The 27,280-nt window shown below is 42.0% G+C and overlaps 3 protein-coding genes across 9 annotated transcripts; 2 read left to right on the forward strand and 1 right to left on the reverse strand.

Annotated features, from left to right (window-relative positions):
* On the forward strand, positions 1-26,611 carry LOC106591011 (equistatin). 6 transcript variants are annotated; one of them, XM_045701673.1, is made up of 5 exons: positions 1-128; positions 2,711-2,774; positions 3,450-3,572; positions 3,662-3,757; positions 26,577-26,611. In XM_045701673.1, the coding sequence occupies exons 2-4, from the start codon at positions 2,723-2,725 to the stop codon at positions 3,739-3,741; spliced, it is 255 nt and encodes an 84-aa protein (XP_045557629.1). In that variant the 5' UTR covers positions 1-128; positions 2,711-2,722; the 3' UTR covers positions 3,742-3,757; positions 26,577-26,611. The 6 variants fall into 6 exon arrangements, with proteins under 6 accessions (XP_045557629.1, XP_045557630.1, XP_045557628.1 ...); XM_045701674.1 differs by lacking the exon at positions 26,577-26,611 and adding an exon at positions 4,424-4,630; XM_045701672.1 differs by lacking the exon at positions 26,577-26,611 and adding an exon at positions 4,453-4,630.
* Positions 8,015-10,801, reverse strand: LOC106595770 (ladderlectin-like). Of its 2 annotated transcripts, none has more exons than XM_014187126.2 (6): positions 10,715-10,801; positions 10,012-10,077; positions 9,781-9,881; positions 9,181-9,357; positions 8,388-8,496; positions 8,015-8,240 (listed from the first exon to the last, which is right to left on the reverse strand). In XM_014187126.2, the coding sequence occupies exons 1-6, from the start codon at positions 10,716-10,718 to the stop codon at positions 8,149-8,151; spliced, it is 549 nt and encodes a 182-aa protein (XP_014042601.1). In that variant the 5' UTR covers positions 10,719-10,801; the 3' UTR covers positions 8,015-8,148. The 2 variants fall into 2 exon arrangements, with proteins under 2 accessions (XP_014042601.1, XP_014042600.1); XM_014187125.2 differs by lacking the exon at positions 10,715-10,801 and adding an exon at positions 10,603-10,696.
* LOC106598812 (saxiphilin-like) lies at positions 17,087-19,093 on the forward strand. The gene is made up of 5 exons (XM_014189815.2): positions 17,087-17,210; positions 17,768-17,832; positions 18,460-18,591; positions 18,794-18,881; positions 18,957-19,093. The coding sequence occupies exons 2-5, from the start codon at positions 17,781-17,783 to the stop codon at positions 18,967-18,969; spliced, it is 285 nt and encodes a 94-aa protein (XP_014045290.1). The 5' UTR covers positions 17,087-17,210; positions 17,768-17,780; the 3' UTR covers positions 18,970-19,093.
* Positions 26,612-27,280: the final 669 nt, after the last annotated feature.

Here is a 27,280-nt window from a genome sequence, read left to right on the forward strand (position 1 = left end):
AGGAGTCTGACTGGACGGGTCCTTAAAAAGGAGAGGAGGGAGAGGTAGAACTCAACTCACAAGCAGGACAGAGAGAGACCCAGTGGAGACCTTTGAAGAAGTGAAGCTACAACTGAAGACTTCAGGAGGTGAGATTTTTACATCTCTTCATCTAATACTGTCCTTGTCTGCGTCCCAACTGACCTCCTATTCCCTATGTAGTGAGCTACTTTAGACAAGGGTCCATATTACCTTTGTGGCCCTGAGCTATTCTCTATTTAGTTCACTGTGGGTCCCGGTCCAAAGTAGTGCACTACATAGGGGATAAGAAGCCATTTGGGAAGCATCCATGTGTCTGTGTGCTAGGAGAATCTATTGTCTGTGGTTGAAGAGATGATACCTGGGATGACCAGGACCGAGTTGAGAAAATGCTGCCTTAACAGTTGCATCATTTTTGCAGCTAACACAGGGTTTCCTTAACCTCTCTGTCACGGATCCCTCCGGTACTGTTGCTCTTTCTGTGCACCAGTTTCGGAGTTCTACATCACCGGCCTCTAGGAACTGAACTGTCATTACTCACACCTGGTCCCCATATTCTCCCCTGATTAGTAATTGTATAAGTTTGCCCTTTGTTCTCAATTGATTTATTGTTCCAATGTCCATTGGTAGTTGGTCGTGTGAGTACCTGTGCCTTGTTGTGTTAGCTTTGTGCATAGATGATTACGAGTCTCGTCCCGTGTATTTATTCGAGGTACTCGGGTTTCAGCCCTGTGTTTTGTATACGTGTTTGTTTGGATATAAAAAAAAATATTGCATGCAGTGGGCATAATAAAAGTTAAAATAAAACACTTTGCTTTTATAATTAAAGGGTTGAATCTTTATAGTTATGTGATGACATCACGTACCCCAACAAACAACGACTAATCAGACTCAATTCTCGCTAACTGTACTCAATCTGCTTTCAACTTCAAACGACACTTTTGTTTCCGCCATCTCCACCATCCTCCGCACAAAAATTGAGAGGGAGGGGTCTGACTGGATGGGTCCTTAAAAAGGAGAGGAGGGAGACTTAGAACTCAACTCACAGGCAGGATTTCAGAAAGTGAGATTTCAACATCTGTTCATCTAATACTGTATGTGACCGTATCTCGAATAGCCCTCAATTGCCTATGAAGTGCACTACTTTTGACCAGAGCCCATAGTGAATATGTGGCCCTGCACTTGTTTTGAAGGATAATGCTAATTCCACAAACTCCCAATTACCCTCTGGACACGCCCCTCTCCTGCTAACTCACCACACCTGAACTCACTCTGCTAATCACCAATTCCTCTTCCATTCCTTTGGTATATAAGCAGCTTGTTTTGTCTGGGGTTGCTCAGAGTTTGTGGTGTCCCCGTTCCTTTATTGGGCCTGTTGGTTGGCTAAAGTAAGTTCCTGCTATTGAAACGGCTCTATGATTTTCATTTCCTGCATTGTGGCATAATATCCTGTTCATCCTAACTTGTGTATTGTTATGGTGTTGCTAGTCCAGTATTAAACCTTTAATTTAAGTGTAAGGAAATTGTTACAGCTTGTGAGATGAGACAAGATACAATGATGTTACCTGCTAGCAGAATGTGTCTTACATCTATAATCCTGTAGACTGTTCTGATTGGTTGCCATTTGCACTGCGTCTCAGTGAACTAGAAACGATGAAATGCTATTTTTACTTTCAAATCAAAAATGGATTCCATGTTGTACTCAGTTATCTAGCCAATCCACCTCACCATATGGGCACCGTGCTGGGCCAGAACGGAAGTAGAGGAAACATGGATGTGCAAAGCCAGAACAAAACATTGGCAGCCATATTTGGATGGGTAGTGTATAAACTAGATTTAGTTATTGATCAGTGCTGTAAATGGTGACTTACTAGAACCATCTAGTGCATTATGGATGGCTCTTCAGAGGTGGGACCCATGCTGCTAGCAGGTACCTCATTGAAAATAATGTAAAGTGAAAGTTGTCAAAAATATAAATAGTAAAGAGACACCCAAAAAATGACTTAAGTACTACTTTAAAGTATTTTTAAATAAGTTCTTTACACCACTAACTAACGGCCCGACAACGGGACCGCTCATTGGGTTAATGAGGCAACTAGTCACACCTGTGACAGGTCCTGTTGGAAGAAGTAGACCGTAACTCAGAGACACCCAGTGAATCCCTTGTGAGAGTGCATCGTTATTTAATAGACGATCTGCATCTCAAATTCTACCTTAATGTTTGTTATGTGGCCCTTGTCAAAAGTAGTGCACTATATAGTTGTGCCATTTTGTGGAGCGGCCCCCTGAATTTAAGAGCATAGACTTATCCGTACCTTTGCAGTAAATGGGTAGTCTCTGACAATATCTATAATGCTTCCCATTCCCTATGTAGTGCATTGTAGGCCCTCATCAAAGGTAGTTCACTACATAAGGAGTGAGGAGCCATTTGGGAAGGATGCATATTCCTGTGTGCCAGGCTAATCTATTGTGTGGTTGAAGAAATGATACATGCGTTTTGGCAGAAGACTAGTAGCACCGTGTTGCCCGTACTTGGTTCTTGGGGTCCTCAGTACTGGGTTTAGAAAATTCTGCTTTGGCAGTTGATTAAGTTTTGACAGTAACAGTGGGTTTCCTTAACCTCTCCTCTAGTACCCACAGCCATTCCAGATTTAAAATGCTCAACTAATCTCGCTCTTGGTCTCTCTCTCAGGAGACTATCACCATGGCGATATTGACCATCATTGTGCTTGTCAGCACAGCTTTTGCTCTGGGAGGTAAGAGTGACGTAGCTCACACCTACTCACCACATTTTAATATAAACATTAGTTGGTGTTGCTCTGTCCTACTTCACACACATGTAGGTATTAATACGCAGGTGTGAATTGGAAATGCGTTAATATTCATAACCGGTTCTCCATGGGACACCCTATGAGGGGTCAGCCATTATCAACCTTGACACTGGAGAAATGAAGGTTGTGCCTTGCTGAAGGGAACATAGACGGATATATGAACTTGTCAGCTCACTGACTTGACCTACTGGCCCAACTCTCTAACTGCTAGGCTACCTGCCACTCCTCTACTTCCAGAGATGTATATTGGCGTCTAGATGCTGGACTGAGGTATACTGATATGAATGGTTTGATCATTCAACTGGATTTACGATAGGTTTGTTTAGCAACTATCAGGAAATAACACTGATACAATTTCCAGTCTTAGTATCATCAGCTGTTATATGGAACACAGAAACAGAATTGACTGCACAGGGCTTTTAAACAAGTAGCAGAACTTCAATATTTAGGTTGCATCTGAAACGGAACCCTATTCCGTATGAACTTCTTCTGACCAGGGCCCATATGGGACGCAACCCAAGATTCCAGAAATGTATATTCTGTCCGTACATTTTCCTGTAATGTGATGTCTACATTACAATGTATGTTACCTGTGTCCAGATGCTATGATACGACCCTGTGAGGATGCTAGAGATGCCGCTAAACATGGCCCACCTGGAGCCTACGTCCCCACGTGTGACGACAATGGACAATACACCCCTGAGCAATGTTCGGGCTCTACAGGTTAACAGTGACGCACATGCACACGAAATTCACTTGAATGTGATAATTCAATGTGTATATATTGTATATGCAACATGTCTTTCTGGTAGGTTACTGTTGGTGTGTGACCAGCTACGGACAGAAGATCCAGGGTACAGAGACCCCACCAGGCACTGCTATCAACTGCTAGCAACTGTTCCACCAAGGTGTGTGTATATAATCATTCACTAAATGTTACTTCTTGCAGCTGGTTCTTGATGTGTCTAATTGTAGATGAAAGGTGTTGGAACTAAAGATGTAGAAGACTGACAGTTGTCTTTACTGTTCTACAGGAACTGATTCACATTCCATACAAATAAATACATGACGGAATCCAGAGATTAAACTGTATTTACTTACTTTATTGTTGGTGTGATATGCTGAACAATTTATCTGAACCAGTCCATTTCTGGGAAATAGAGGAAGGAGTAGGACTGTATTACCACCACACCGGCGGTTACAGGACATGAAGACAGTCAAATTCCACGTGACCATGTAGTAGTTAGGCTTCTCCAAGCTCTGATGCTGGTGATGGTCATTAGTAGCCTGGTACTCAGCACTCTATTGTCCCTCTAATCACTCTGACAAAAGTTGGACAGCCGTTAAGGGGGTTGTGGGGTTAGGTTACACAGGCAAGGCCTTTTTAACGCCTATGGCTCTTGGGTCCATGATATGGGGCATCAGCTTACTCAGTGACACCCACAGAACACAATTGAAAGAGTTGACAGATATTAGCATCTTAACTCTGATTGGAGGACTTGGACTGTGGAATCAAATCTGTAAGTATTTCCTTTGTGGATTTGTCTTTATATGGCAGCTTTCATTCTCTATAGACATCAACATGTCATTCCAATATATACAGGAGTTCAGCAGAGTCCACAATCAGAACCATGCTACTCTGAGGCTGAAGAATTGTTCCAGGCCACTGACGGATGAAAGACCCTTTTACTGAATCTACATCTTCACATTTCACTAAATCATTGCGTTGTTTGCTTCATGCATTCTATCATCCTGTAAAATAAATGACATGCTCTTCGTCATTTGCTGCCATCTGATCTTTTAGGGCCAGACTATGATCTATTAATGGTTAGGGTACGTCATGCCAATATTTGGAGGCAGGGAAGTAACTTGTATGAAAATGGTGGCTCAGTTGGTAGAGGATGGTGTTTGCAACACCAGCTTGGTGTTTGCAACGCCAGGGTTGTTGTGGGTTCGATTCCCACGGGGGGGCCAGTATGAGAAGAAAAGAAATGTATGCATTCACTACTGTAAGTCGCTCTGGATAAGAGTGTCTGCTAAATGACTAAAATGTACAGTATTAGCTAGCATTAAAGTATCGGTTATTCACGTCATTGCCCTATATGAACAGGACATCCAAGAAGTGAAATGAATAACTTCAGAGGGTTAAGTAAATGTTCAGCCTATAATTTTGTAACTAGTTTATTTTATAACTAAAACACACATGACCAGAACAATGTGGGCACCTGCTCGTCAAACATCTCATTCCAAAATCATGGAGTTGGTCCCCTTTTGCTATTACAGCCTCCACTCTTCTGGGAAGGCTTTGCACTAGATGTCGGAACATTGCTGTGGGGACGTGCTTCCATTCAGCCACAAGAGCATTAGTGAGGTCGGGCACTGATTTTAGGCAATTAGGCCTGGCTTGTAGTTGGCGGTCCAATTAATCCCAAAATGTATTCGATGGGGTTGAGTCAAGTTCTTCTACACCAATCTCGACAAACCATTTATGTATAAACCTGCACGGGGGGGGGGGGACTGTCATGCTGAAACAGGAAAGGGCCTTCCCCAAACTGATGCCACAAAGTTGGAAGCACAGAATCGTCTACAATGTCATTGTATGCAGCAGAAGACCATTGTTCCTCCACCAAACTTTACAGTTGGCACTATGCATTCAGGCAGGTAGCATTCTCCTGGCATCTGCCAAATCAAGATGTGTCCGTCGGACTGCCAGATGGTGACGCGTGACTCATCACTCCAGAGAACGCGTTTCCACTGCTCCAGAGTCCAATTGCGGTGAGATACACACCGCTCCAGTCGACTGTTGCCGTTGCGCATGGTGATCTAAGGGTTGTGTGCGGCTGCTCGGCCATGGAAACCCATTTCGTGAAGCTCCCGACAAACAGTTCTTGCGCTGACATTGCTTCTAGCGGGCTGTTCTAAACTCGGTAGTGAGCGTTGCAACCGAGGACAGACGATTTTTACTTAGGCGTTACGCGCTTCAGCACTCGACGGTCCAATTCTGTGAGCTTGTGTGACTTACCACTTCGTGGCTGAGCCGTTGTTGGTCCTAGACTTTTCCACTTCACAATAACAGCACTTACATTTACAAACTAACTTGTTGAAAAGGTGGCTTCCTATGACGGTGCCACATTGAAAGTCACTGAGCTCTTCTGTAAGGCAATTCTACTGCCAATGTTTGTCTATGGAGATTGCATGGCTGGGTGCTCGATTTTATACACCTGTCAGGAAGGGGAATGTTGCGACAAACAAAAAACATCCAATCAGTGGCAGTACTTTAGGGCGAAAACAGCAAGTTGATGAAAGAGAATGTCAGGTATCATGCAAGCTGGACAATTGAGTGGAAAAAACAGCCTGGCCCGATGAATCTCTAAGCAGCATCAGTCCACAGCCACATCCTGCCTGGTGTCAACGGTACAGGCTGGTGGCGGAGGTGTAATGTTTCCCTGGTACACGTTAAGTCCCTTGATAGTTTCCAAGCCCTGAAGAACTCAAGCTTTTCTGGAGGCAATGGGGGGGATCCAACCCAGTATTAGATGGGTGTACATGTCTTTTCATTATTTAAACTGGTCTACCTTCAGATGAGTCTTGTGAGGCTTGTGTGAAAAGCAAAACAACCGCCATTTTATATTTTGATGGTGGGGTCATATCAATGTCTTTTGAAGAATGTTTAGGGATTTTCACTCTCATTATTCCCAAAAGGTCTTAATGATGAAATGCCTATTTATGTTTTAAATGTGAACATGAATTAATGCTGCCACTTTAGTTTACTCATGTTTTATTCTTGTACGGAAACTTACTTGATAGGTCTATGTCCTCTCTGTGATTTTAGTCTTGTTTGACACGTTATGTTCACACTTTATTAGAATACTCATGAAACGCACAGTTATTTTTGGGTAACACTTATTTTCTCTCATACTCCAACCCCATTGGATGCATTGAACGGATGTGGTTGGAGCAATGTCTACATAGAGGTGCAGGTTGTGAACACTGAAAGCTCTGACAAGGGCGATACGTACAGCTTTAGAGCAGTCAGACTAGCATAGTGTTCGGTGTTCTTTCTCGTCTTATTCAAAACCATGCACCTGCAAATAGATGTGCGAGTGCCTTTTGAATCCTAGTCAGAGTACAATAAAAATGTGGGGTTTAACTGGAGTTCTAAGGTCCGCAGTTCTTTGAACAACCTTACGGTTCTTGGCACTGAAAGTAGCCCCAGAAAGGTTTGTCCAAGAACCCCATAGAAGGTGGGGTTCAAAGAACCTCCTTAGCTGTGTGGGGGGGTTTGCAGGAACCTACCTGCCCAACAAACATTTTGATTTAATGGACAGTAGCAGGCGCTTAACTGAAAAATGGAAAGATCAAGGTGAGCTTTGTCCCTTGTATGATCTAAATATAGTTTGATACCATTTTCCTTTGTGTTCATCTTAAACAGAGATTGGACACAATTCAATGGATAATCATGAGGTAAGATAAGGTTAGCTGTATTGCGTGCAGAAGACTGAACTGCTCACTTGTCTGCAGGTATACAGATGAGGCATGTCAAATGGTATGTTATTCAGATCACATTTACCATCCTTCCACTCAAATATCATGTAGGACTCCACGTTATGGACAAGGTATGAAAACAATAAACAAAAGTTCTGTCACCACAAAAATCAAGGCATGAATTCTGTCATGTGCTTGTGAGTCTGTATAATAAATGCTCAGACTTCGACCTCACTACACCGCTGAATATAACAGTAATCCTGTTCTGCAGTGCACGGTGAGCATTCTGGCTATGGATAGAGAACAGCAACACCCCAGATATCAAATTTTGGACTTGCATGTCACCTCATGATTTTATTTTCTCTCCAAGGATCACTTACAAGGGGTTCTTTGAACATAGGGTTTCTTCAAATTGTAACCAGGGGGAACTCCTAAACGATACTCCAGGAACCTGCACCCGAGTGGCACTGCTGAGTGGTGACAAAGGACAGGCATAACACTTAATGACCTTCTCAGTTCTTTAACACACAACTTAAGAAACATTTATAATCAAAAGAACTTGGCGCAGTCAAGCATGGCACTTGCCAGGGTTGTGAGTTTGAGTCCCACAGGTGACCAGTAAGAAAAGGTACTAACTACAACGAATCAATCATTCATGTTCAATAACTCATGAGACAAAATAGTGTACACATTTTATTGGCTGCAGACAACTCCAACATTTGTGTAGTAACTGAAACTTCATTTAGCAGCAACAATATTTGACTTTACCATGAAGTATTAAGGATGCAGACACTACGGAATAGCATTGCTGCTTTTAATGTATAGTCTGGCGAAGCGGCAGGAGTCTCAGGGAGCACACCGAGGGCAGGCTCCTTCCACATAAAGCATTGTTCCAGCGCTTTTGACCTGAAGATGAAACACAGAACCAAAATAGTCAGCTGTACACAGACACACAACAGTAGGAAAGTCTACATGAGATTCAATTGTTGAATGAACTGGGAATAAAGTTTAATTTGATGACTGGATCAATGAATGATACTGGGATTACTGTACCTCCAAAGTTGATATGAATACAGGCCTCTCTGGCACCAGCATCAGGCCTTCCTTTTGCCCAGTTCTGGTGATCAAAGTCGGAGCCATCGCTCCAGAACCACCGCCTGTCCTGAGGGGGGGGAAAGTGGGATTTCAGAATACAAACTAAATGTAGTCCTTCCTCTACCACCTGAAACAACAAAACAGTTAAAGCTACCACTACTTCAAAACCCTCCGACTGGGACTGTTGCTTGTGTAACGAACAACGTGGAGCCTAATCCTCACATCCGCAATCATCCCAATGCATTTCAAAGACCACACACATGTTTACAAGAAGACTGTCTGGAATTGATCACATTTATACTTAACTAGAACCGTTTCACATGTGTATAAAAGCCTCCTACTGAAGTTGACAGTTAAATGTAATTTAGTAGAGTCTCATCTAGAAGGACTTACAGGATCAATTAGGTTAAGGGCGTTGCTCAAGGGCACATCAGATTTCACGGAGTGAGCTCTGGGATTCAAACTAGCAGCCTTGCCTTTATTGGCCCCATGGTCTTAACGGCTACTCTTGATATTTTGTATGGAACCCATTACAGTAGCTGTTAACAAGCAGCAGCTCCTCTTCCTGGGGTCCACACAAAATAGCATTAAACAACTAACACAGAACTACGAAAAATAATTACAGGTGCCTACATGCCACACCTCACGTTTATTTTTTGAATCCAGGTTTGCTCTTCACTTGAGCAATATGAGATGGAACGGAGTTCCTTGCAGTAATGGCTCTATATAACACTGTGCTTAATGGTCCCACCTTAACAGAATAAAATCCGCCAATCCAGGTAGGAGGGAAACCAACAGTCTTGACCAAGACCAACGCCTGTAGAAACTCATCCTCCTCGGAGCTGTGCACAGATGCCAGGTTTGCGCCAAGGTACTTCACAACATTGGGTACAGACACCAGTTTATCACCAAGGGACACACAGTGCCGCTAGAGAAGAAAGTATTTATTTAACGAGGCAAGTCAATTAAGAAAATTATCTACAATGACAGCCAAGCAGTAGATGGGAAGAAAGACATTTCATGTATCAGTCAGTGGGCATTGCTGACAATTTGTCCTCTGGACTCTCAACCAAATATTGATCACCAAAACTAATTCCCTTTTAAAACATTCTTAAAGATAACAGTTTATCGCCGCCTCAGGCCATGTCCTGTGGGTTCCAAAATAAAGGAGGCACGACTCCACATTAAAATATTTAAAATGTATAGAAAACACCCATCTTAAAGGGATGTTCAGTATTTCACATCAGTCATGTGTTGCCATTTAAGGAAGTATTACCATTAAGGTAATGTCAAAGAGCTAATTTCAACTACACTTCCCCTTCAAATTCACAGTAGATAGTAAGGGTTATACCTCCGCTTCAGGCCAGCTCCTTGTAGTCTTTACAAACATTAAGCAGCGGGATCCATATTTGGTCCAACCGGAAGGACACAAGTCTTCTTCTAGAATTGAATCTGTACGGAGAAGTTACATGTGGCTTTAAACGCCAGTGTACAAATCACAGGTACAATATTATTTGTAGATCAGTCAGTCACCTATGCTACAAGAGAAATACAGAATGAGTTAAGAAAAGTGGACTCTTACTTGCATCTCCTAGAGCAAAGGTAGCACTGAGAATCAGAAGACTAGTCAACATGGTCATGGAGTCTCCTGAGAGAAACAAAGAGTGAAGTCATCAAAACCACAGATTCAACTCCACATACAGTAGATTAGAACAGGAATATGTCTGCTTTTCTAAATGCCAACCTATTCCCTAAGCAGGGCTGAGGAGAATTTCTGAGCAGGTATTTCTCTCCACTCATACTGGAGTAATAGAGGCCTAGATCCCAAATGTAGAAATGCCCTGCAGCTTTGGCCATTGCCAAATCTGTCAGAATGCAGGCATTATGGTTGAACCATATTCAATTCTGGTTCTTTTATTTTTCAACGAAAAAGTAAAAGCACAATACAAAAGGCTGGCAGCTAAGGCTTAGTGGCTTGTAACACCAGTAGGTAGGGTCAAATGGCCATCAGGAAAGGCTGTGATAACATGTGTTGCTGGATGGAATACTCCACATTAACATACGACTGACCAGTAAGTTACACCACAGCCCAATATTAGACCTATTAATTAATGAAGCAAGGTCTAAGGACATTCCATAGCAACCGCTTGCTAGACATGGTTCAATGAGGTACCTGCTAGCAGCATGGGTCCCACCTCTGAAGAGCCATCCATAATGCACTAGATGGTTCTAGTAAGTCACCATTTACAGCACTGATCAATAAGTAAATCTAGTTTATACACTACCCATCCAAATATGGCTGCCAATGTTTTGTTCTGGCTTTGCACATCCATGTTTCCTCTACTTCCGTTCTGGCCCAGCCCGGTGCCCATATGGTGAGGTGGATTAGCTAGACAGCTGAGCACAACATGGAATCCAAGTTTTTTTTTTTTTTTTTTTTGGGGGGGGGGGGGGGGGTTCAGGTGTGGTGAGCAGAGTGAGTTCAGGTGTGGTGAGTTAGCAGGAGAGGGGCGTGTCCAGAGGGTAATTGGGAGTTTGTGGAATTAGCATTATCCTTCAAAACAATTGCAGGGCCACATATTCACTATGGGCTCTGGTCAAAAGTAGTGCACTTCATAGGGAATAGAGGGTTATTTGGGATACATTCACATACAGTATTAGATGAACAGATGTTGAAATCTCACTTTCTGAAATCCTGACTGTGAGTTGAGTTCTAACTCGCCCTTTGGCTGAAACTGAGTTCTATCTCTCCCACCTCTCTATTTTATGGACAGATCCAGTCAGACCCCTCCCTTTCGAGTTTTGTGAGGAGGTCGGTGGAGATTGCGGAAGCAAAAGTGTCGTTTGAAGTTGAAAGTATGTTGTGTACAGTTAGCGAGAAAGATGAGTGGACAACAGTGAAGTCCAAGAATGGAACAAAAAGGGGTTCAAATTGTTGTGGAAAATGAGTCTGATTAACCTGTTATGGCTAGGGGTAGTATTTTCACGGCTGGATAAAAAACGTACCCGATTCAATCTGGTTCCTACTCCTGCCCAGTAACTAGAATATGCATTTAATTATTGGCTTTGGATAGAAAACACTCCAAAGTTTCTAAAACTGTTTGAATGGTGTCTGTGAGTATAACAGAACTCAAATGGCAGGTCAAAACCTGAGAGATTCCTTTACGGGAAGTGGCCTGTCTGACCATTTCTTGAACTTCTTTGCCATCTCTATCTTTTACAAAGGATCTCTGCTCTAACGTGACACTTCCTACGTCTTCCATGGGCGCTCAGAGCCCGGGAAAAACCTGAATGTCGTCATCCCAGCCCCAGGCTGAAACACATTATCGCCTTTCTCAAGTGGCCGATCAAGGGATTGTGGGCTTAGGCGCGTGCCCTGGCCGCCCCCGTCTTTGTGATTTTTCCTCTGTTTGCCGAAAAGGAGATTCCCGGTCGGAATATTATCGCTTTTTTTACGAGATAAACTGCATAAAAATTGATTTTAAACAGCGGTTTGACATGCTTCGAAGTACGGTAATGGAATATTTAGACATTTTTTGTCACGAATTGCGCCATGCGCGCGACCCTGATTTACCATTTCGGATAGTTTCTGGAACGCACGAACAAAACGCCGCTATTCGGATAAAACGATGGATTATTTGGGACCAAACCAACATTTGTTATTGAAGTAGCAGTCCTGGGAGTGCATTCTGACGAAGACAACAAAGGTAATAACATTTTTGTTATAGTAAATCTGATTTTGGTGAAGGCTAAACTTGCTGGGTGTCTAAATAGCTAGCCCGTGATGGCTGGGCTATGTACTTAGAATATTGCAAAATGTGCTTTCACCAAAAAGCTATTTTAAAATCGGACATATCGAGTGCATAGAGGAGTTCTGTATCTATAATTCTTAAAATAATTGTTATGCTTTTTGTGAACGTTTATCGTGAGTAATTTAGTAAATTCGCCGGATGTTTGCGGGGGGTATGCTAGTTCTGAACGTCACATGCTAATGTGAAAAGCTGGTTTTTGATATAAATATGAACTTGATTGAACAAAACATGCATGTATTGTATAACATAATGTCCTAGGGTTGTCATCTGATGAAGATCATCAAAGGTTAGTGCTGCATTTAGCTGTGGTTTTGTTTTTTGTGACATTATATGCTAGCTTGAAAAATGGGTGTCTGATTATTTCTGGCTTGGTACTCTGCTGACATAATCTAATGTTTTGCTTTCGCTGTAAAGCCTTTTTGAAATCGGACAGTGTGGTTAGATAAAGGAGAGTCTTGTCTTTAAAATGCTGTGAAATAGTCATATGTTTGAAAAATAGAAGTTTTTGTATTTTTGAGGAATTTGTAATTCGCACCACGCCTATCATTGGATATTGGAGCAGGTGTTCCGCTAGCGGAACGTCTAGATGTAAGAGGTTAAATAATTGCCAAAATATTGCACTATCCCTTTAAGGAGGAAATAGCACCGGTTCCAATCCAAGTGCAATTTATCAAAAGACTCCAGGCAGTGCTATGGTCAGATGACATGAAAATAGAGCTCTTTAGTTATGAACATCAGTGGTGGTTTTGGTGTGGAAAAACAGAAGCATGTGCAGAGAAGTTCCTCATGCCTACAGTAAAATTTGTTTCTGCATCTTTAACGTTTATGAAGCTATTTTGCTTCCACTGGTTCTGTGGCCCTTTTTAAGGTAAACGGCATAATAAACTTGACCAAGTACCAGGACATTGTACCCCCAAAAAAACTAGTTCTCTCTGCCAGAATGCTGACATTGGCCGCAAGTGGATCTTCAAGCAAGACAATAACCCCAAGCACACATCAAAATCCACAATTAAATGGATAATTGACCACATGTTGCAATGTCCTGCTTTTTAAATTTTTACCCATCTATCAATAGGTGCCCTTCGTTGCAAGGCATTGGAAAACTCCCTGGTCTTTGTTGTTGAATCTGTGTTTGAAATGCATTGCTCCACTGAGGGATCTTACAGATAATTATATGTGTGGGGTACAGAGATGAGGTAGTCATTCAAACATCATGTCAAACAATATTATTGAACACAGAGTGAGTCCATTCAACTTATAATGTGACTTTATAAGAAAATGTTTACTCCTGAACTTGTTTAGGTTTGCCGTAACAAAGAGGTTGAATACTTATTGACTCAAGACTTTTCAGCTTTTCATTTTGCTTTTATTATCAAGCTGCATTTTTATAGTGAAAATTATTTTCCCCAAATGAGAAACTCACTAACTGCAAATGTATTCCAGTTAGGCTCTACACCCATTGTAAAGGGGATTAATATGCTTAATTTTTAAGAAGTTATTTGGCCACTTTAGTTGTGACACAAACCTTATCAAAACATATCGGGCGGCAGGGTAGCCTAGTGGTTAGAGCTGACAAGGTACAAATGTGTCGTTCTCCCCCTGAGCAGGCCATCATTGAAAATAAGAATTTGTTCTTAACTGATTTGCCTAGTTAAAGAAAAGTAAAATAAAAACATTAAATTACACTATGATTTGAAAAAGTAGCCCAAAAAAAGTTATGTGCTGTTTCTTGAATTACACTGGGCATCATGCACAAGTGATAATATATCATTCACAAGTTATAGGGTAATATTGTCACCCATCAGGCTATTCTTGATTTAATCTTGTCTTTACATGTACTAAATGTGTGAAATTTGTTTTGATTTAGAATGGACAATTATGATACACCTGTCTCGAAACAGGGGCCATAATGTATTTTTACTGCCCAGGTGAATTTAGATTTTGGCTAGATGGGAGCAGTGTATGTGCAAAGTTTTATGCTGATCCAATGAACCATTTCATTTCTGTTCAAAATGTTGTATCAACAAATGTGTTTATTAACCTCTCTGGGCTAGGCGGGACGAATTCGTCCCACCTACGTAACAGCCACTGGCAGCCTGTGGCGCGATTTTCAAAACGTTAAAAATCCTATTACTTCAATTTCTCAAACATATGACTATTTTACAGCTATTTAAAGACAAGACTCTCGTTAATCTAACCACACTGTCCGATTTCAAAAAGGCTTTACAACGAAAGCAAAACATTAGATTATGTCAGCAGAGTACCAAGCCAGAAATAATCAGACACCCATTTTTCAAGCCAGCATATAATGTCACCAAAACCCAGAAGACAGCTAAATGCAGCACTCACCTTTGATGATCTTCATCAGATGACAACCCTAGGACATTATGTTATACAATACATGCATGTTTTGTTCAATCAAGTTCATATTTATATCAAAAACCAGCTTTTTACATTAGCATGTGACGTTCAGAACTAGCATACCCCCCGCAAACTTCCGGGAATTCGCTAACATTTTACTAAATTACTCACGATAAACGTTCACAAAAAGCATAACAATTATTTTAAGAATTATAGATACAGACCTCCTCTATGCACCCGATATGTCCGATTTTAAAATAGCTTTTTGGTGAAAGCACATTTTGCAATATTCTAAGTACATAGCCCAGGCTTCACGGGCTCGCTATTTAGACACCCGGCAAGTTTAGCACTCACCATAATCATATTTACTATTATAAAAGTTTGATTACCTTTTGTTGTCTTCGTCAGAATACACACCCAGGACTGCTACTTCAATAACAAATGTTGGTTTGGTCCAAAATAATCCATCGTTATATCCGAATAGCGGCGTTTTGTCAGTGCGTTCCAGACACTATCCGAAATAGTAAAGAAGTGTCACGCGCATGGCGCAATTCGTGACAATAAAATTCTAAATATTCCATTACCGTACTTCGAAGCATGTCAACCGCTGTTTAAAATCAATTTTTACGACACTTTTCTCGTAGAAAAGCGATAATATTCCGACAGGGAATCTCCTTTTCGGCAAACAGAGGAAAAAATCCCAAAGGCGGGGGCGGTCGGGGTCACGCCCATAAGCCCGTGTCCCTTGATCGGCCACTTGAGAAAGGCGATAATGTGTTTCAGCCTGGGGCTGGAATGACGACATTCTGTTTTTTCCCGGGCTCTGAGCGCCTATGGACGACGTGGGAAGTGTCACGTTAGAGCAGAGATCCTTAGTAAATGATAGAGATGGAAAAGAAGTTCAAGAAATGCTCAGACAGGCCACTTCCTGTAAAGGAATCTCTCAGGTTTTGACCTGCCATTTGAGTTCTGTTATACTCACAGACACCATTCAAACAGTTTTAGAAAATTTAGGGTGTTTTCTATCCATATGTAATAAGTATATGCATATTCTAGTTACTGGGTAGGAGTGGTAACCAGATTAAATCGGGTATGTTTTTTATCCAGCCGTGTCAATACTGCCCCCTAGACCTAACAGGTTAATGAACATTATCTGACTTAGGACTCTAGGCGCAATTAGTATTTTGGCTACTAGATGGCAAGTTTTGCATTTCTATTCAAAATGTTGTATCAAGTCTGCCTAATTGATCAATATATACATTTTCAAGTAGATAACTGTACACTCTCCTCAAACAATAGCATGGCATTTTTTCACTGTAATAGCTACTGTAAATTGGACAGTGCAGTTTGATTAACAAGAAGTTAAGCTTTCTGACCGAATAAGACATGTCTATGTCCTGGGAAATGTTCTTGTTACTTACAACCTCATGCTAATCACATAAGCCTACATGAGCTCAACCGTCCCGCATGGGGGACACCGATCCCGAGGTTAACTAAATTCTCCAATTTTAGTATGTGTGTGTGTGTGTGTGTGCGTGCACTCGTGCTTGTGTGTGATCCTAGACCCATCAAAACCTCACCACTATTTCACTACTTGGCCCAATCTGATCCTACAGCAGGCCGGCAGCCTGGGAGAACGGGACACTATCATTCATCACACCTTGTAACACTTCAGCTGTAAAATCTCATAACCCAACGAGTTTTCTGCAGCTGCCACCACAACATCTATTTTCTGTGATTTATGTTCCATTTCTGTGGTTCAGTTGATAACCATGGCTATGAATGCTAATAAACCAACCTTACTGAAACACATTTTATTCCTATCACTCTCTATTGGCAACGGCATACTCACAGGGAGCCTCTCAGGATCCCTCGATACTGGAGTCATCTTCCTCTACTACTCTCTTTACTGCCTATGAAGATACCTTCAGAGAAAATTACTCAAGTAAAAGTATAAGTCACCCAGTAAAATATTACTTGAGCAAAGGTTTAAAATTATTCAGTTTTAAATATACTGAAGTATCAACATTAAATATATTTGATCAAATATACTTGAGTATCAAAGCAAAAGTATACATCATTTCAAATTCCTTTTCTTGTTTTTTTAAATGTAATTACGGATAGCCAGGGGCATACTCCAACACTCAGTCACAATTTACAAACAAAGCATTTGTGTTTAGTGAGTCTGACAGGTAAGAGGCAGCAGGGATGACCATGGACATTCTCTTGATAAGTGCGTGAAAAGGACCATTTTTCTGTCCTGCTAATCATTCAAAATGTAATGAGTACTTTTGGGTGTCAGGGAAAATGTATGGAGTAAAAAGTACATTATTTTCTTTAGGAATGTAGTGAAGTGAAAGTTGAAATAAATAGAAGTAGTAAAGTAAAGATACCCCAAAATACTACTTAAGTAGTACTTTAAAGAATTTTTACATAAGTACTTTACACCACCAGCTAATGGCCGACATCGGGATCTCTCGTTGGGTTAATGAGGCAACTAGTCACACCTGTGACAGGTCCTTTAAAATGAGAGGTAGAAGAGGTAGACCATAACTCACAGACATCAAAGAGAGAGACTCCCAGTGAATCCCTTGGAAGAGTGCAGAAGGTGAGATTGTGTCATTATTTAATAGACTATCTGCATCTCAAATGGCACCTTAATCTTATGTGGCCCTGGTCAAATGTAGTGCACTATATAGGGTGCCATTTTGTGGAGTGACCCCCCTGCATTTAAGAGCATAGACTAATGGTTACCTTTGTTGTAAATGGGTAGTCTCTGACTAGATCTAGGCTGCTTCCCAATCCCTATGTAGTGCATTATGGGCCCTTGTCAAAGATGGTTCACTACATAAGAAATGAGGAGCCATTTGTGAAGAATACATATTCCTGTGTGCCAGGCTTATCTATTGTATGTGGTTGAAGAGCTGATACCTGAGTTTTGGCAGAAGACTAGTAGCACCGTGTTGCCAATACTGGGTTCTTGGGGTCCTCAGGACTGGATTTAGGAAAGGCTGCCTTAGCAGTTGCTTAAGTGTTATAATTAACAGAGGGTTTCCTTAACCTCTCCTCTAGTTCCACCAGCCATTCCACTGACTTGGAATATTCCAGTACTATCACAGCTGATTAAAATTCTCAACTAATCCTCTCTCTCTCTCTCTCTCTCAGGAGACCTATCATCATGGCGACATTGACCATCATTCTGCTTGTCAGCACGGTTTTTGCTCTGGGAGGTAGGAGTTACATACCTCACACCTGCATTTTAATAAACATTAGTGGGTGTTGCTCTGCCCTATTTCACACATGCAGGTGTGACTTGGAAATGTTTTCATAACGGTTCTCCATGGGACACCCTCTGACACTGGAATAATCAAGGTTGTGCATTGCTGAAGGGAACATAGCTGGATATATCAACTTGTCAGTACACTGATATGAACTACTGGCCCAACGCTCTAACGGCAAGGCTACCTGCCACTCCTCTAGTTCCAGAGATGTATATCGGTGTCTAGATGCTGGACTGAGGTGTTCTGATATGATTGGTTTAATCATTCAACTTTATGTATGACTGGCTTGTCTAGCAACTATCAAGAAGTGACACTGATACAATTTACCCCCACTTTTACAGTTACACAATATGATACAATCACAGAAACTGAATTTTGACTGTGTGGGCCCTTTAAACAAGTAGCAGAATTTCAATTTTTAGCCAGGAAGTCACTAGGTTGCATCTGAAATGGAACTCTATTCCGTATCAACTACTGAGAAGGGTCCCACACGCGAGGCAACCCAAGATTCCACATGCAGCCCAAGCTTCCAGAATGTTATGTCTACGTTACAATGTATGTTACCTGTGTGTCCAGATGCTATGAAACGACCCAAGACCCCTTGTGAGCGTGCTAGAGATGCTGTGATAAATGGCCCGCCTGGAGTCTACGTCCCCACGTGTGACTGCCAGGGAGAATACACCCCTGAGCAACACTGGGGATCTACAGGTTAATGCTCACCCAGTCTTGTACAGCTAACCTTTTGGGGACACACAATTCAGTCCCATTTAAAATCCTATTTCCCCTACCCTTAACACAAAAACCGTACCTTAATTCTAACCTTAACCCCCTTGGAAATAGCATTTGACCTCATGGGGACTAACAAAATAAGACTTATGCAACAGCTTTTTAACATGTCCACTTCTGGTAGGTTCCTCTTGGTGTGTTACCAGAACTGGACAAAAGATCCCGGGTACTGAGACTCCACCAGGCACTGCTTCTGTCAAATGTGCATGCAGGTACACTCATTCACTAAATGTTCATTCTTTGCAGCTTGTTCTGAGTGTTAATATTTGTTTTTTGTTTAATTATAGTGGCGCTCGCTGATGAGAGGCATTGGAACCAAGACGTTGAGAAGACTTTGCAAAAACATTGGAATTACTTTGATGCTTGTCTTTACAGTACTATGGGCGTTGATTCACATTCTATATGAATAAATCCAGAGCTAAAATTGTTGCTTCACTTCCTTTATTGTTGGTGTTATATGCTGAACCAGTCCATTTCTGGGAAATGGAAGGAATAAGGCTATGGTGACCGTATTACCACCACACCTGTGGTCATGAAGGCAGTCAATTCCATGTGACCACTTAGTCATGGTAATTAGGCTTTTCCAAGCTATGATGCTGCTGATGGTCATTAGTAGCCTACTATACTTAGCACTTTATTGCCCTCTAATCACTGACATCAATGCAAATGTAATTGCAGATTAACTATTGGTCACATGCAGATGTTGTGGGTGTAGCAAAATGCTTGTGCTTCTAGCTCCGACAGCGCAGTAATATCTAACAAATTACACAACGTGTATACACTTAACCTGTTAGGGCTAGGGGGCAGTATTGACACGGCCGGATAAAAAACGTACCCGATTTAATCTGGTTACTACTCCTGCCCAGTATCTAGAATATGCGTCTAATTATTGGCTTTGGATAGAAAACACTCAAGTTTCTAAAACTGTTTGAATGGTGTATAACAGAACTCAAATGGCAGGCCAAAACCTGAGAAGATTCCATGCAGGAAGTGGCCTGTCTGAGAAGTTGTGTTTCATCTTGGCTCTTTTTATTGAAGACTGAGCATCTTTGCTCTAACGTGACACTTCCTACGGCTCCCATAGGCTCTCAGAGCCCGGGAAAAAGCTGAACGATATCGAGGCAGCCTCTGGCTTTAACACTTTATCGCTTTTGGGAAGTGGCCGATCAGAGTACTATGGGCTTAGGCGCGTGCCCGAGTCGACCGAATGCTTTATTTTTCTTTCGTCTGTTTACCTAAACGCAGATTCCCGGTCGGAATATTATCGCTTTTTTTTACGAGAAATTGCATAAAAATTGATTTTAAACAGCGGTTGACATGCTTCGAAGTACGGTAATGGAATATTTAGAATTTTTTTGTCACGAAACGCGTCGGGCGCGTGACCCTTATTTAACCTTCGGATAGTGTCTTGAACGCACGAACAAAACGCCGCTATTTGGATATAACTATGGATTATTTGGGACCAAACCAACATTTGTTATTGAAGTAGAAGTCCTGGGAGTGCATTCTGACGAAGAACACCAAAGGTAATCAAACTTTTCTAATAGTAAATCGTTGTTTGGTGAGTACCACACTTGGTTGGTGTCAAAATAGCTAGCCTGTGATGGCTGGGCTATCTACTTAGAATATTGCAAAATGTGCTTTCACCGAAAAGCTATTTTAAAATCGGACATAGCGAGTGCATAAAGGAGTTCTGTATCTATAATTCTTATAATAATTATGTTTTTTGTGAACGTTTATCGTGAGTAATTTAGTAAATTCACCGGAAGTGTTCGGTGGGAATGCTAGTCACATGCTAGTCACATGCTAATGTAAAAAGCTGGTTTTTGATATAAATATGAACTTGATTGAACAAAACATGCATGTATTGTATAACAATGTCCTAAGATTGTCATCTGATGAAGATCATCAAAGGTTAGTGCTGCATTTAGCTGTGGTTTGGGTTTATGTGACATTATATGAGACGCCGACGGCTCCCACCATTATCTCTGACAAATTGAAAACCCTAGTCATTGGCGACTCCATTACCTGCAGTATTAGACTTAAAACTAATCATCCAGCGATCATACACTGTTTACCAGGGGGCAGGGCTACCGACGTTAAGGCTAATCTAAAGATGGTGCTGGCTAAAGCTAAAACTGGCGAGTGTAGAGAGTATAGAGATATTGTTATCCACGTCGGCACCAACGATGTTAGGATGAAACAGTCAGAGGTCACCAAGCGCAACATAGCTTCAGCGTGTAAATCAGCTAGAAAGATGTGTCGGCATCGATTAATTGTCTCTGGCCCCCTCCCAGTTAGGGGGAGTGATGAGCTCTACAGCAGAGTCTCACAACTCAATCGCTGGTTGAAAACTGTTTTCTGCCCCTCCCAAAAGATAGAATTTGTAGATAATTGGCCCTCTTTCTGGGACTCACCCACAAACAGGACCAAGCCTGGCCTGTTGAGGAGTGACGGACTCCATCCTAGCTGGAGGGGTGCTCTCATCTTATCTACGAACATAGACAGGGCACTAACTCCTCTAGCTCCACAATGAAATAGGGTGCAGGCCAGGCAGCAGGCTGTTAGCCAGCCTGCCAGCTTAGTGGAGTCTGCCACTAGCACAGTCAGCGTAGTCAGCTCAGCTTTCCCCATTGAGACCGTGTCTGTGCCTCGATCTAGGTTGGGCAAAATTAAAAATGGCGGTGTTCGCTTTAGCAATCTCACTAGTATAAAGACCTCCTCCATTCCTGCCATTATTGAAAGAGATTGTGATACCTCACATCTCAAAATTGGGTTACTTAATGTTAGATCCCTCACTTCCAAGGCAGTTATAGTCAATGAACTAATCACTGATCATAATCTTGATGTGATTGGCCTGACTGAAACATGGCTTAAGCCTGATGAATTTATTGTGTTAAATGAGGCCTCACCCCCTGGTTACACTAGTGACCATACCCCCGTGCATCCGGCAAAGGCGGAGGTGTTGCTAACATTTACGATAGCAAATTTCAATTTACAAAAAAAAAAAACTATGACGTTTTCGTCTTTTGAGCTTCTAGTCATGAAATCTATGCAGCCTACTCACTCACTTTTTATAGCTACTGTTTACAGGCCTCCTGGGCCATATGCAGTGTTCCTCACTGAGTTCCCTGAATTCCTATCGGATCTTGTAGTCATAGCAGATAATATTCAAATTTTTGGTGACTTTAACATTCACATGGAAAAGTCCACAGACCCACTCCAAAAGGCTTTCGGAGCCATCATCGACTCAGTGGGTTTTGTCCAACATGTCTCTGGACCTACTCACTGCCACAGTCATACTCTGGACCTAGTTTTGTCCCATGGAATAAATGTTGTGGATCTTAATGTTTTTCCTCATAATCCTGGACTATCGGACCACCATTTTATTACGCTTGCAATCGCAACAAATAATCTGCTCAGACCCCAACCAAGGAGCATTAAAAGTCGTGCTATAAATTCTCAGACAACCCAAAGATTCCTTGATGCCCTTCCAGACTGCCTCTGCCTACCCAAGGACGTCAGAGGACAAAAATCAGTTAACCACCTAACCGAGGAACTCAATTTAACCTTGCGCAATACCCTAGATGCAGTTGCACCCCTAAAAACTAGAAACATCTGTCATAAGAAACTAGCTCCCTGGTATACAGAAAATACACGAGGTCTGAAACAAGCTTCCAGAAAATTGGAACGGAAATGGCGCCACACCAAACTGGAAGTCTTCCGACTAGCTTGGAAAGACAGTACCGTGCAGTATCGAAGAGCCCTCACTGCTGCTCGATCATCCTATTTTTCCAACTTAATTGAGGAAAATAAGAACAATTCGAAATTTCTTTTTGATACTGTCGCAAAGCTAACTAAAAAGCAGCCTTCGCAAATGGAGGATGGCTTTCACTTCAGCAGTAATAAATGTATGAACTTCTTTGAGGAAAAGATCATAATCATTAGAAAGCAAATTACAGACTCCTCTTTAAATCTGGGTATTACTCCAAAGCTCCATTGTCCTGAGTCTACACAACTCTGCCAGGACCTAGGATCAAGGGAGATACTAAAGTGTTTTAGTACTATATCTCTTGACACAATGATGAAAATAATCATGGCCTCCAAACCCTCAAGCTGCATACTGGACCCTATTCCAACTAAACTACTGAAAGAGCTGCTTCCTGTGCTTGGCCCCCCTATGTTGAACATAATAAACGGCTCTCTATCCACCGGATGTGTACCAAGCTCACTAAAAGTGGCAGTAATAAAGCCTCTCTTGAAAAAGCCGAATCTTGATCCAGAAATTATAAAAAACTATCGGCCTATATCGAATCTTCCATTCCTCTCAAAAATTTTAGAAAAAGCTGTTGCACAGCAACTCAATGCCTTCGTGAAGACAAACAATGTATATGAAACGCTTCAGTCTGGTTTTAGGCCCCATCATAGCACTGAGGCTGCACTTGTGAAGGTGGTAAATGACTTTTTAATGACGTCAGACCGAGGCTCTGCATCTGTCCTCGTGCTCCTAGATCTTAGTGCCGCTTTTGATACCATCGATCACCACATTCTTTTGGAGAGATTGGAAACCCAAATTGGTCTACATGGACAAGTTCTGGCCTGGTTTAGATCTTATCTGTCGGAAAGATATCAGTTTGTCTCTGTGAATGGTTTGTCCTCTGACAAATCAATTGTAAATTTCGGTGTTCCTCAAGGTTCCGTTTTAGGACCACTATTGTTTTCACTATATATTTTACCTCTAGGGGATGTCATTCGAAAACATAATGTTAAATTTCACTGCTATGCGGACGACACACAGCTGTACATTTCAATGAAACATGGTGAAGCCCCAAAATTGCCCTCGCTAGAAGCCTGTGTTTCAGACATAAAGAAGTGGATGGCTGCAAACTTTCTACTTTTAAACTCGGACAAAACAGAGATGCTTGTTCTAGGTCCCAAGAAACAAAGAGATCTTCTGTTGAATCTGACAATTAATCTGGATGGTTGTACAGTCATCTCAAATAAAACTGTGAAGGACCTCGGCGTTACTCTGGACCCTGATCTCTCTTTTGAAGAACATATCAAGACTGTTAAAAGGACAGCTTTTTTCCATCTACGTAATATTGCAAAAATCAGAAACTTTCTGTCCAAAAATGACGCAGAAAAATTGATCCATGCTTTTGTTACTTCTAGGCTGGGCTACTGCAATGCTCTACTTTCCGGCTACCCGGATAAAGCACTAAACAAACTTCAGTTAGTGCTAAATACGGCTGCTAGAATCCTGACTAGAACCCAAAAATGTGATCATATTACTCCAGTGCTAGCCTCCCTTCCTGTTAAGGCAAGGGCTGATTTCAAGGTTTTACTGCTAACCTACAAAGCATTACATGGGCTTGCTCCTACCTATCTTTCCGATTTGGTCCTGCCGTACATACCTACACGTACGCTACGGTCACAAGACGCAGGCCTCCTAATTGTCCCTAGAATTTCTAAGCAAACGGCTGGAGGTAGGGCTTTCTCCTATAGAGCTCCATTTTTATGGAATGGTCTGCCTAATGTGAGAGACGCAGACTCAGTCTCAACCTTTAAGTCTTTACTGAAGACTTATCTCTTCAGTAGGTCCTATGATTAATTAAGTATAGTCTGGCCCAGGGGTGTGAAGGTGAACGGAAAGGCTGGAGCAACGAACCGCCCTTGCTGTCTCTGCCTTGCCGGTTCCCCTCTTTCCACTGGGATTCTCTGCCTCTAACCCTTTTACAGGGGCTGAGTCACTGGCTTACTGGTGTTCTTCCATGCCGTCCATGGGAGGGGTGCGTCACTTGAGTGGGTTGAGTCACTGACGTGGTCTTCCTGTCTGGGTTGGCGCCCCCCCTTGGGTTGTGCCATGGCGGTGATTGTTGTGGGCTATACTCGGCCTTGTCTTAGGACGGTAAGTTGGTGGTTGGAGACATCCCTCTAGTGGTGTGGGGGCTGTGCTTTGGCAAAGTGGGTGGGGTTATATCCTGCCTGTTTGGCCCTGTCCTGGGGTATAATCGGATGGGGCCACAGTGTCTTCTGATCCCTCCTGTCTCAGCCTCCAGTATTTATGCTGCAGTAGTTTATGTGTCGGGGGGGCTAGGGTCAGTCTGTTACATCTGGAGTATTTCTCTTGTCTTATCCGGTGTCCTGTGTGAATTTAAATATGCTATGGAACCCTGACCTGTTCACCGGACGTGCTTGTTGCACCCTCGACAACTACTATGATTATTATTATTTGACCATGCTGGTCATTTATGAACATTTTAACATTTTAACATCTTGACCATGTTCTGTTATAATATCCACCCTGCACAGCCAGAAGAGGACTGGCCACCCCTCATAGCCTGGTTCCTCTCTAGGTTTCTTCCTAGGTTTTTGGCCTTTCTAGGGAGGTTTTCCTAGGGAGTTTTTCCTAGCCACCGTGCTTCTTTCACATGCTTTGCTTGCTGTTTGGGGTTTTAGGCTGGGTTTCTGTACAGCACTTTGAGATATCAGCTGATGTACGAAGGGCTATATAAATACATTTGATTTGATATGCTAGCTTGAAAAATGGGTGTCTGATTATTTCTGGCTGGGTACTCTGCTGACATAATCTAATGTTTAGCTTTTGTCGTAAAGCCTTTTTGAAATCGGACAGTGTGGTTAGATTAACGAGAGTCTTGTCTTTAAAATGCTGTAAAATAGTCATATGTTTGAGTAATTGAAGTAATAGCATTTCTAAGGTATTTGAATAACGCGCCACGGGATTCCACTGGCTGTTGAGTAGGGGTTAAATTTAAGGTCTAATACTGGGCTAGCAACACCATAACGCTACACAAGCTAGGATGAACAGGATATTATGCCACTATGCAGGAAATTAAAACCCTTTAAATGTTTCAATAGCAGGAACGTACTTTAGCCAACCAACAACAATACCAGTAAAGGAACTGGGACAGCACAAATGCAGAACAAACCCAGGTAGAACAAGCTGCTTTTATACCAGAAGAACGGAAGAGGAATTGGTGATTAGCAGAGTGAGTTCAGGTGTGGTGAGTTAGCAGGAGAGGGGCGTGTCCAGAGGGTAATTGGGAGTTTGTGGAATTAGCATTAGCCTTTAAAACAAGTGCACTACATTTGTCCAGGGCAACATATTCACTATGGGCTCTGGTCAAAAGTAGTGAATTTCATAGGGAATAGAGGGCTATTTGGGATACAATCACATGTCAGTATTCTGCCATGGCCAGCGAAGAGCCGGGTCTCAATCCTATTGAGCACGTCTGGGACCTGTTGGATCGGAGGGTGAGGGCTAGGGCCATTCCCCCCAGAAATGTCCGGAATCTTGCGAGTGCTTTGGTGGAAGAGTGGGGTAACATCTCACAGCAAGAACGAGCAAATCTGGTGCAGTCCATGAGGAGGAGATGCACTGCATTTCTTAATGCAGCTGGTGGCCACACCAGATACTGACTGTTTCTTTTGATTTTGACCCCCCCCCTTTGTTCAGGGACACATTATTCCATTTCTGCTAATCACATGTCTGTGGAACTTGTTCCGTTTATGTCTCTGTTGTTGAATCTTATGTTCATACAAATATTTACACATGTTGAGTTTGCTGAAAATAAACGCATTTGACAGTGAGAGGACGTTTCTTTTTTTGCTGAGTTTATATGTAACATGTTTTTAACATGTCCATTTCTGGTAGGTTACTGTTGGTGTGTGACCGCTACTGGACAGAAGATCCAGGGTACTAATACTCCACCAAGATCAACTGTTTCACCTAAGTACACACACACATTCACTCATTCACTAAATGTTAATTCTTTACAGCAGATTCTGAATGCTGTTTCTGTCTGTAATTGTAGATGTGAGCGTAGATGAAAACCGTTGGAAAGAAGATGTTGAAAAGACTGACAGTTGTCTTTATTGTACTACAGGAACTGATTCACATTCCATAAAAATAAATGAAGAAATCCAGAGATTAAACTGTCCATTTTATCACGACCGTCGTAGATAGTGGACCAGTGGGTTGAGTGCTCATTTTTACAAAAAAAACGTATGGACAAACAGGATTGCAGGCTAAACACAAAGCTATGCACCCACAATACCCCATTCTAAATTACCCCTATACATAGGACCTTCAATCAGAGGCAATGAGGAACAGCTGCCTCTAATTGAAGGTCAAATCAAAACTGCAGATAGAACTATATCACCTAGATCTAACCTACACACAATCCGACAACACCGAAACACTCTAAACCAATACCCTCTACATAAACACATAATCTAATAAACCCCTAAACACTCTAAACAAATACCCTCTGCCACGTCCTGACCAAACTACAATAACAAATAACCCCTTTACTGGTCAGGACGTGACATCTTTATTGTCGGTTTGATATGCTGAACAATTTATCTGAACCCATCCATTTCTGGGAAATTAAGGAAGGTGTAGGACTCTTTTAAATTAAATTTTTAAGACAACATATTTTGCCACAGGGGTACAATAAGAACCATCTTACACAATAATCCTATTGCAAGATATACCCTACATAGTACACTTCTTTTGACCAGGGCCAATAGGGTCACAACTCGTCCACTATGTAGGGAACAGGGTTCTATTTGGGACATAACTCATCCA

The sequence above is a fragment of the Salmo salar genome, chromosome ssa18 (genome assembly GCF_905237065.1).
Source record: "Salmo salar chromosome ssa18, Ssal_v3.1, whole genome shotgun sequence".
NCBI classification, from domain to species: Eukaryota; Metazoa; Chordata; class Actinopteri; order Salmoniformes; family Salmonidae; genus Salmo; species Salmo salar.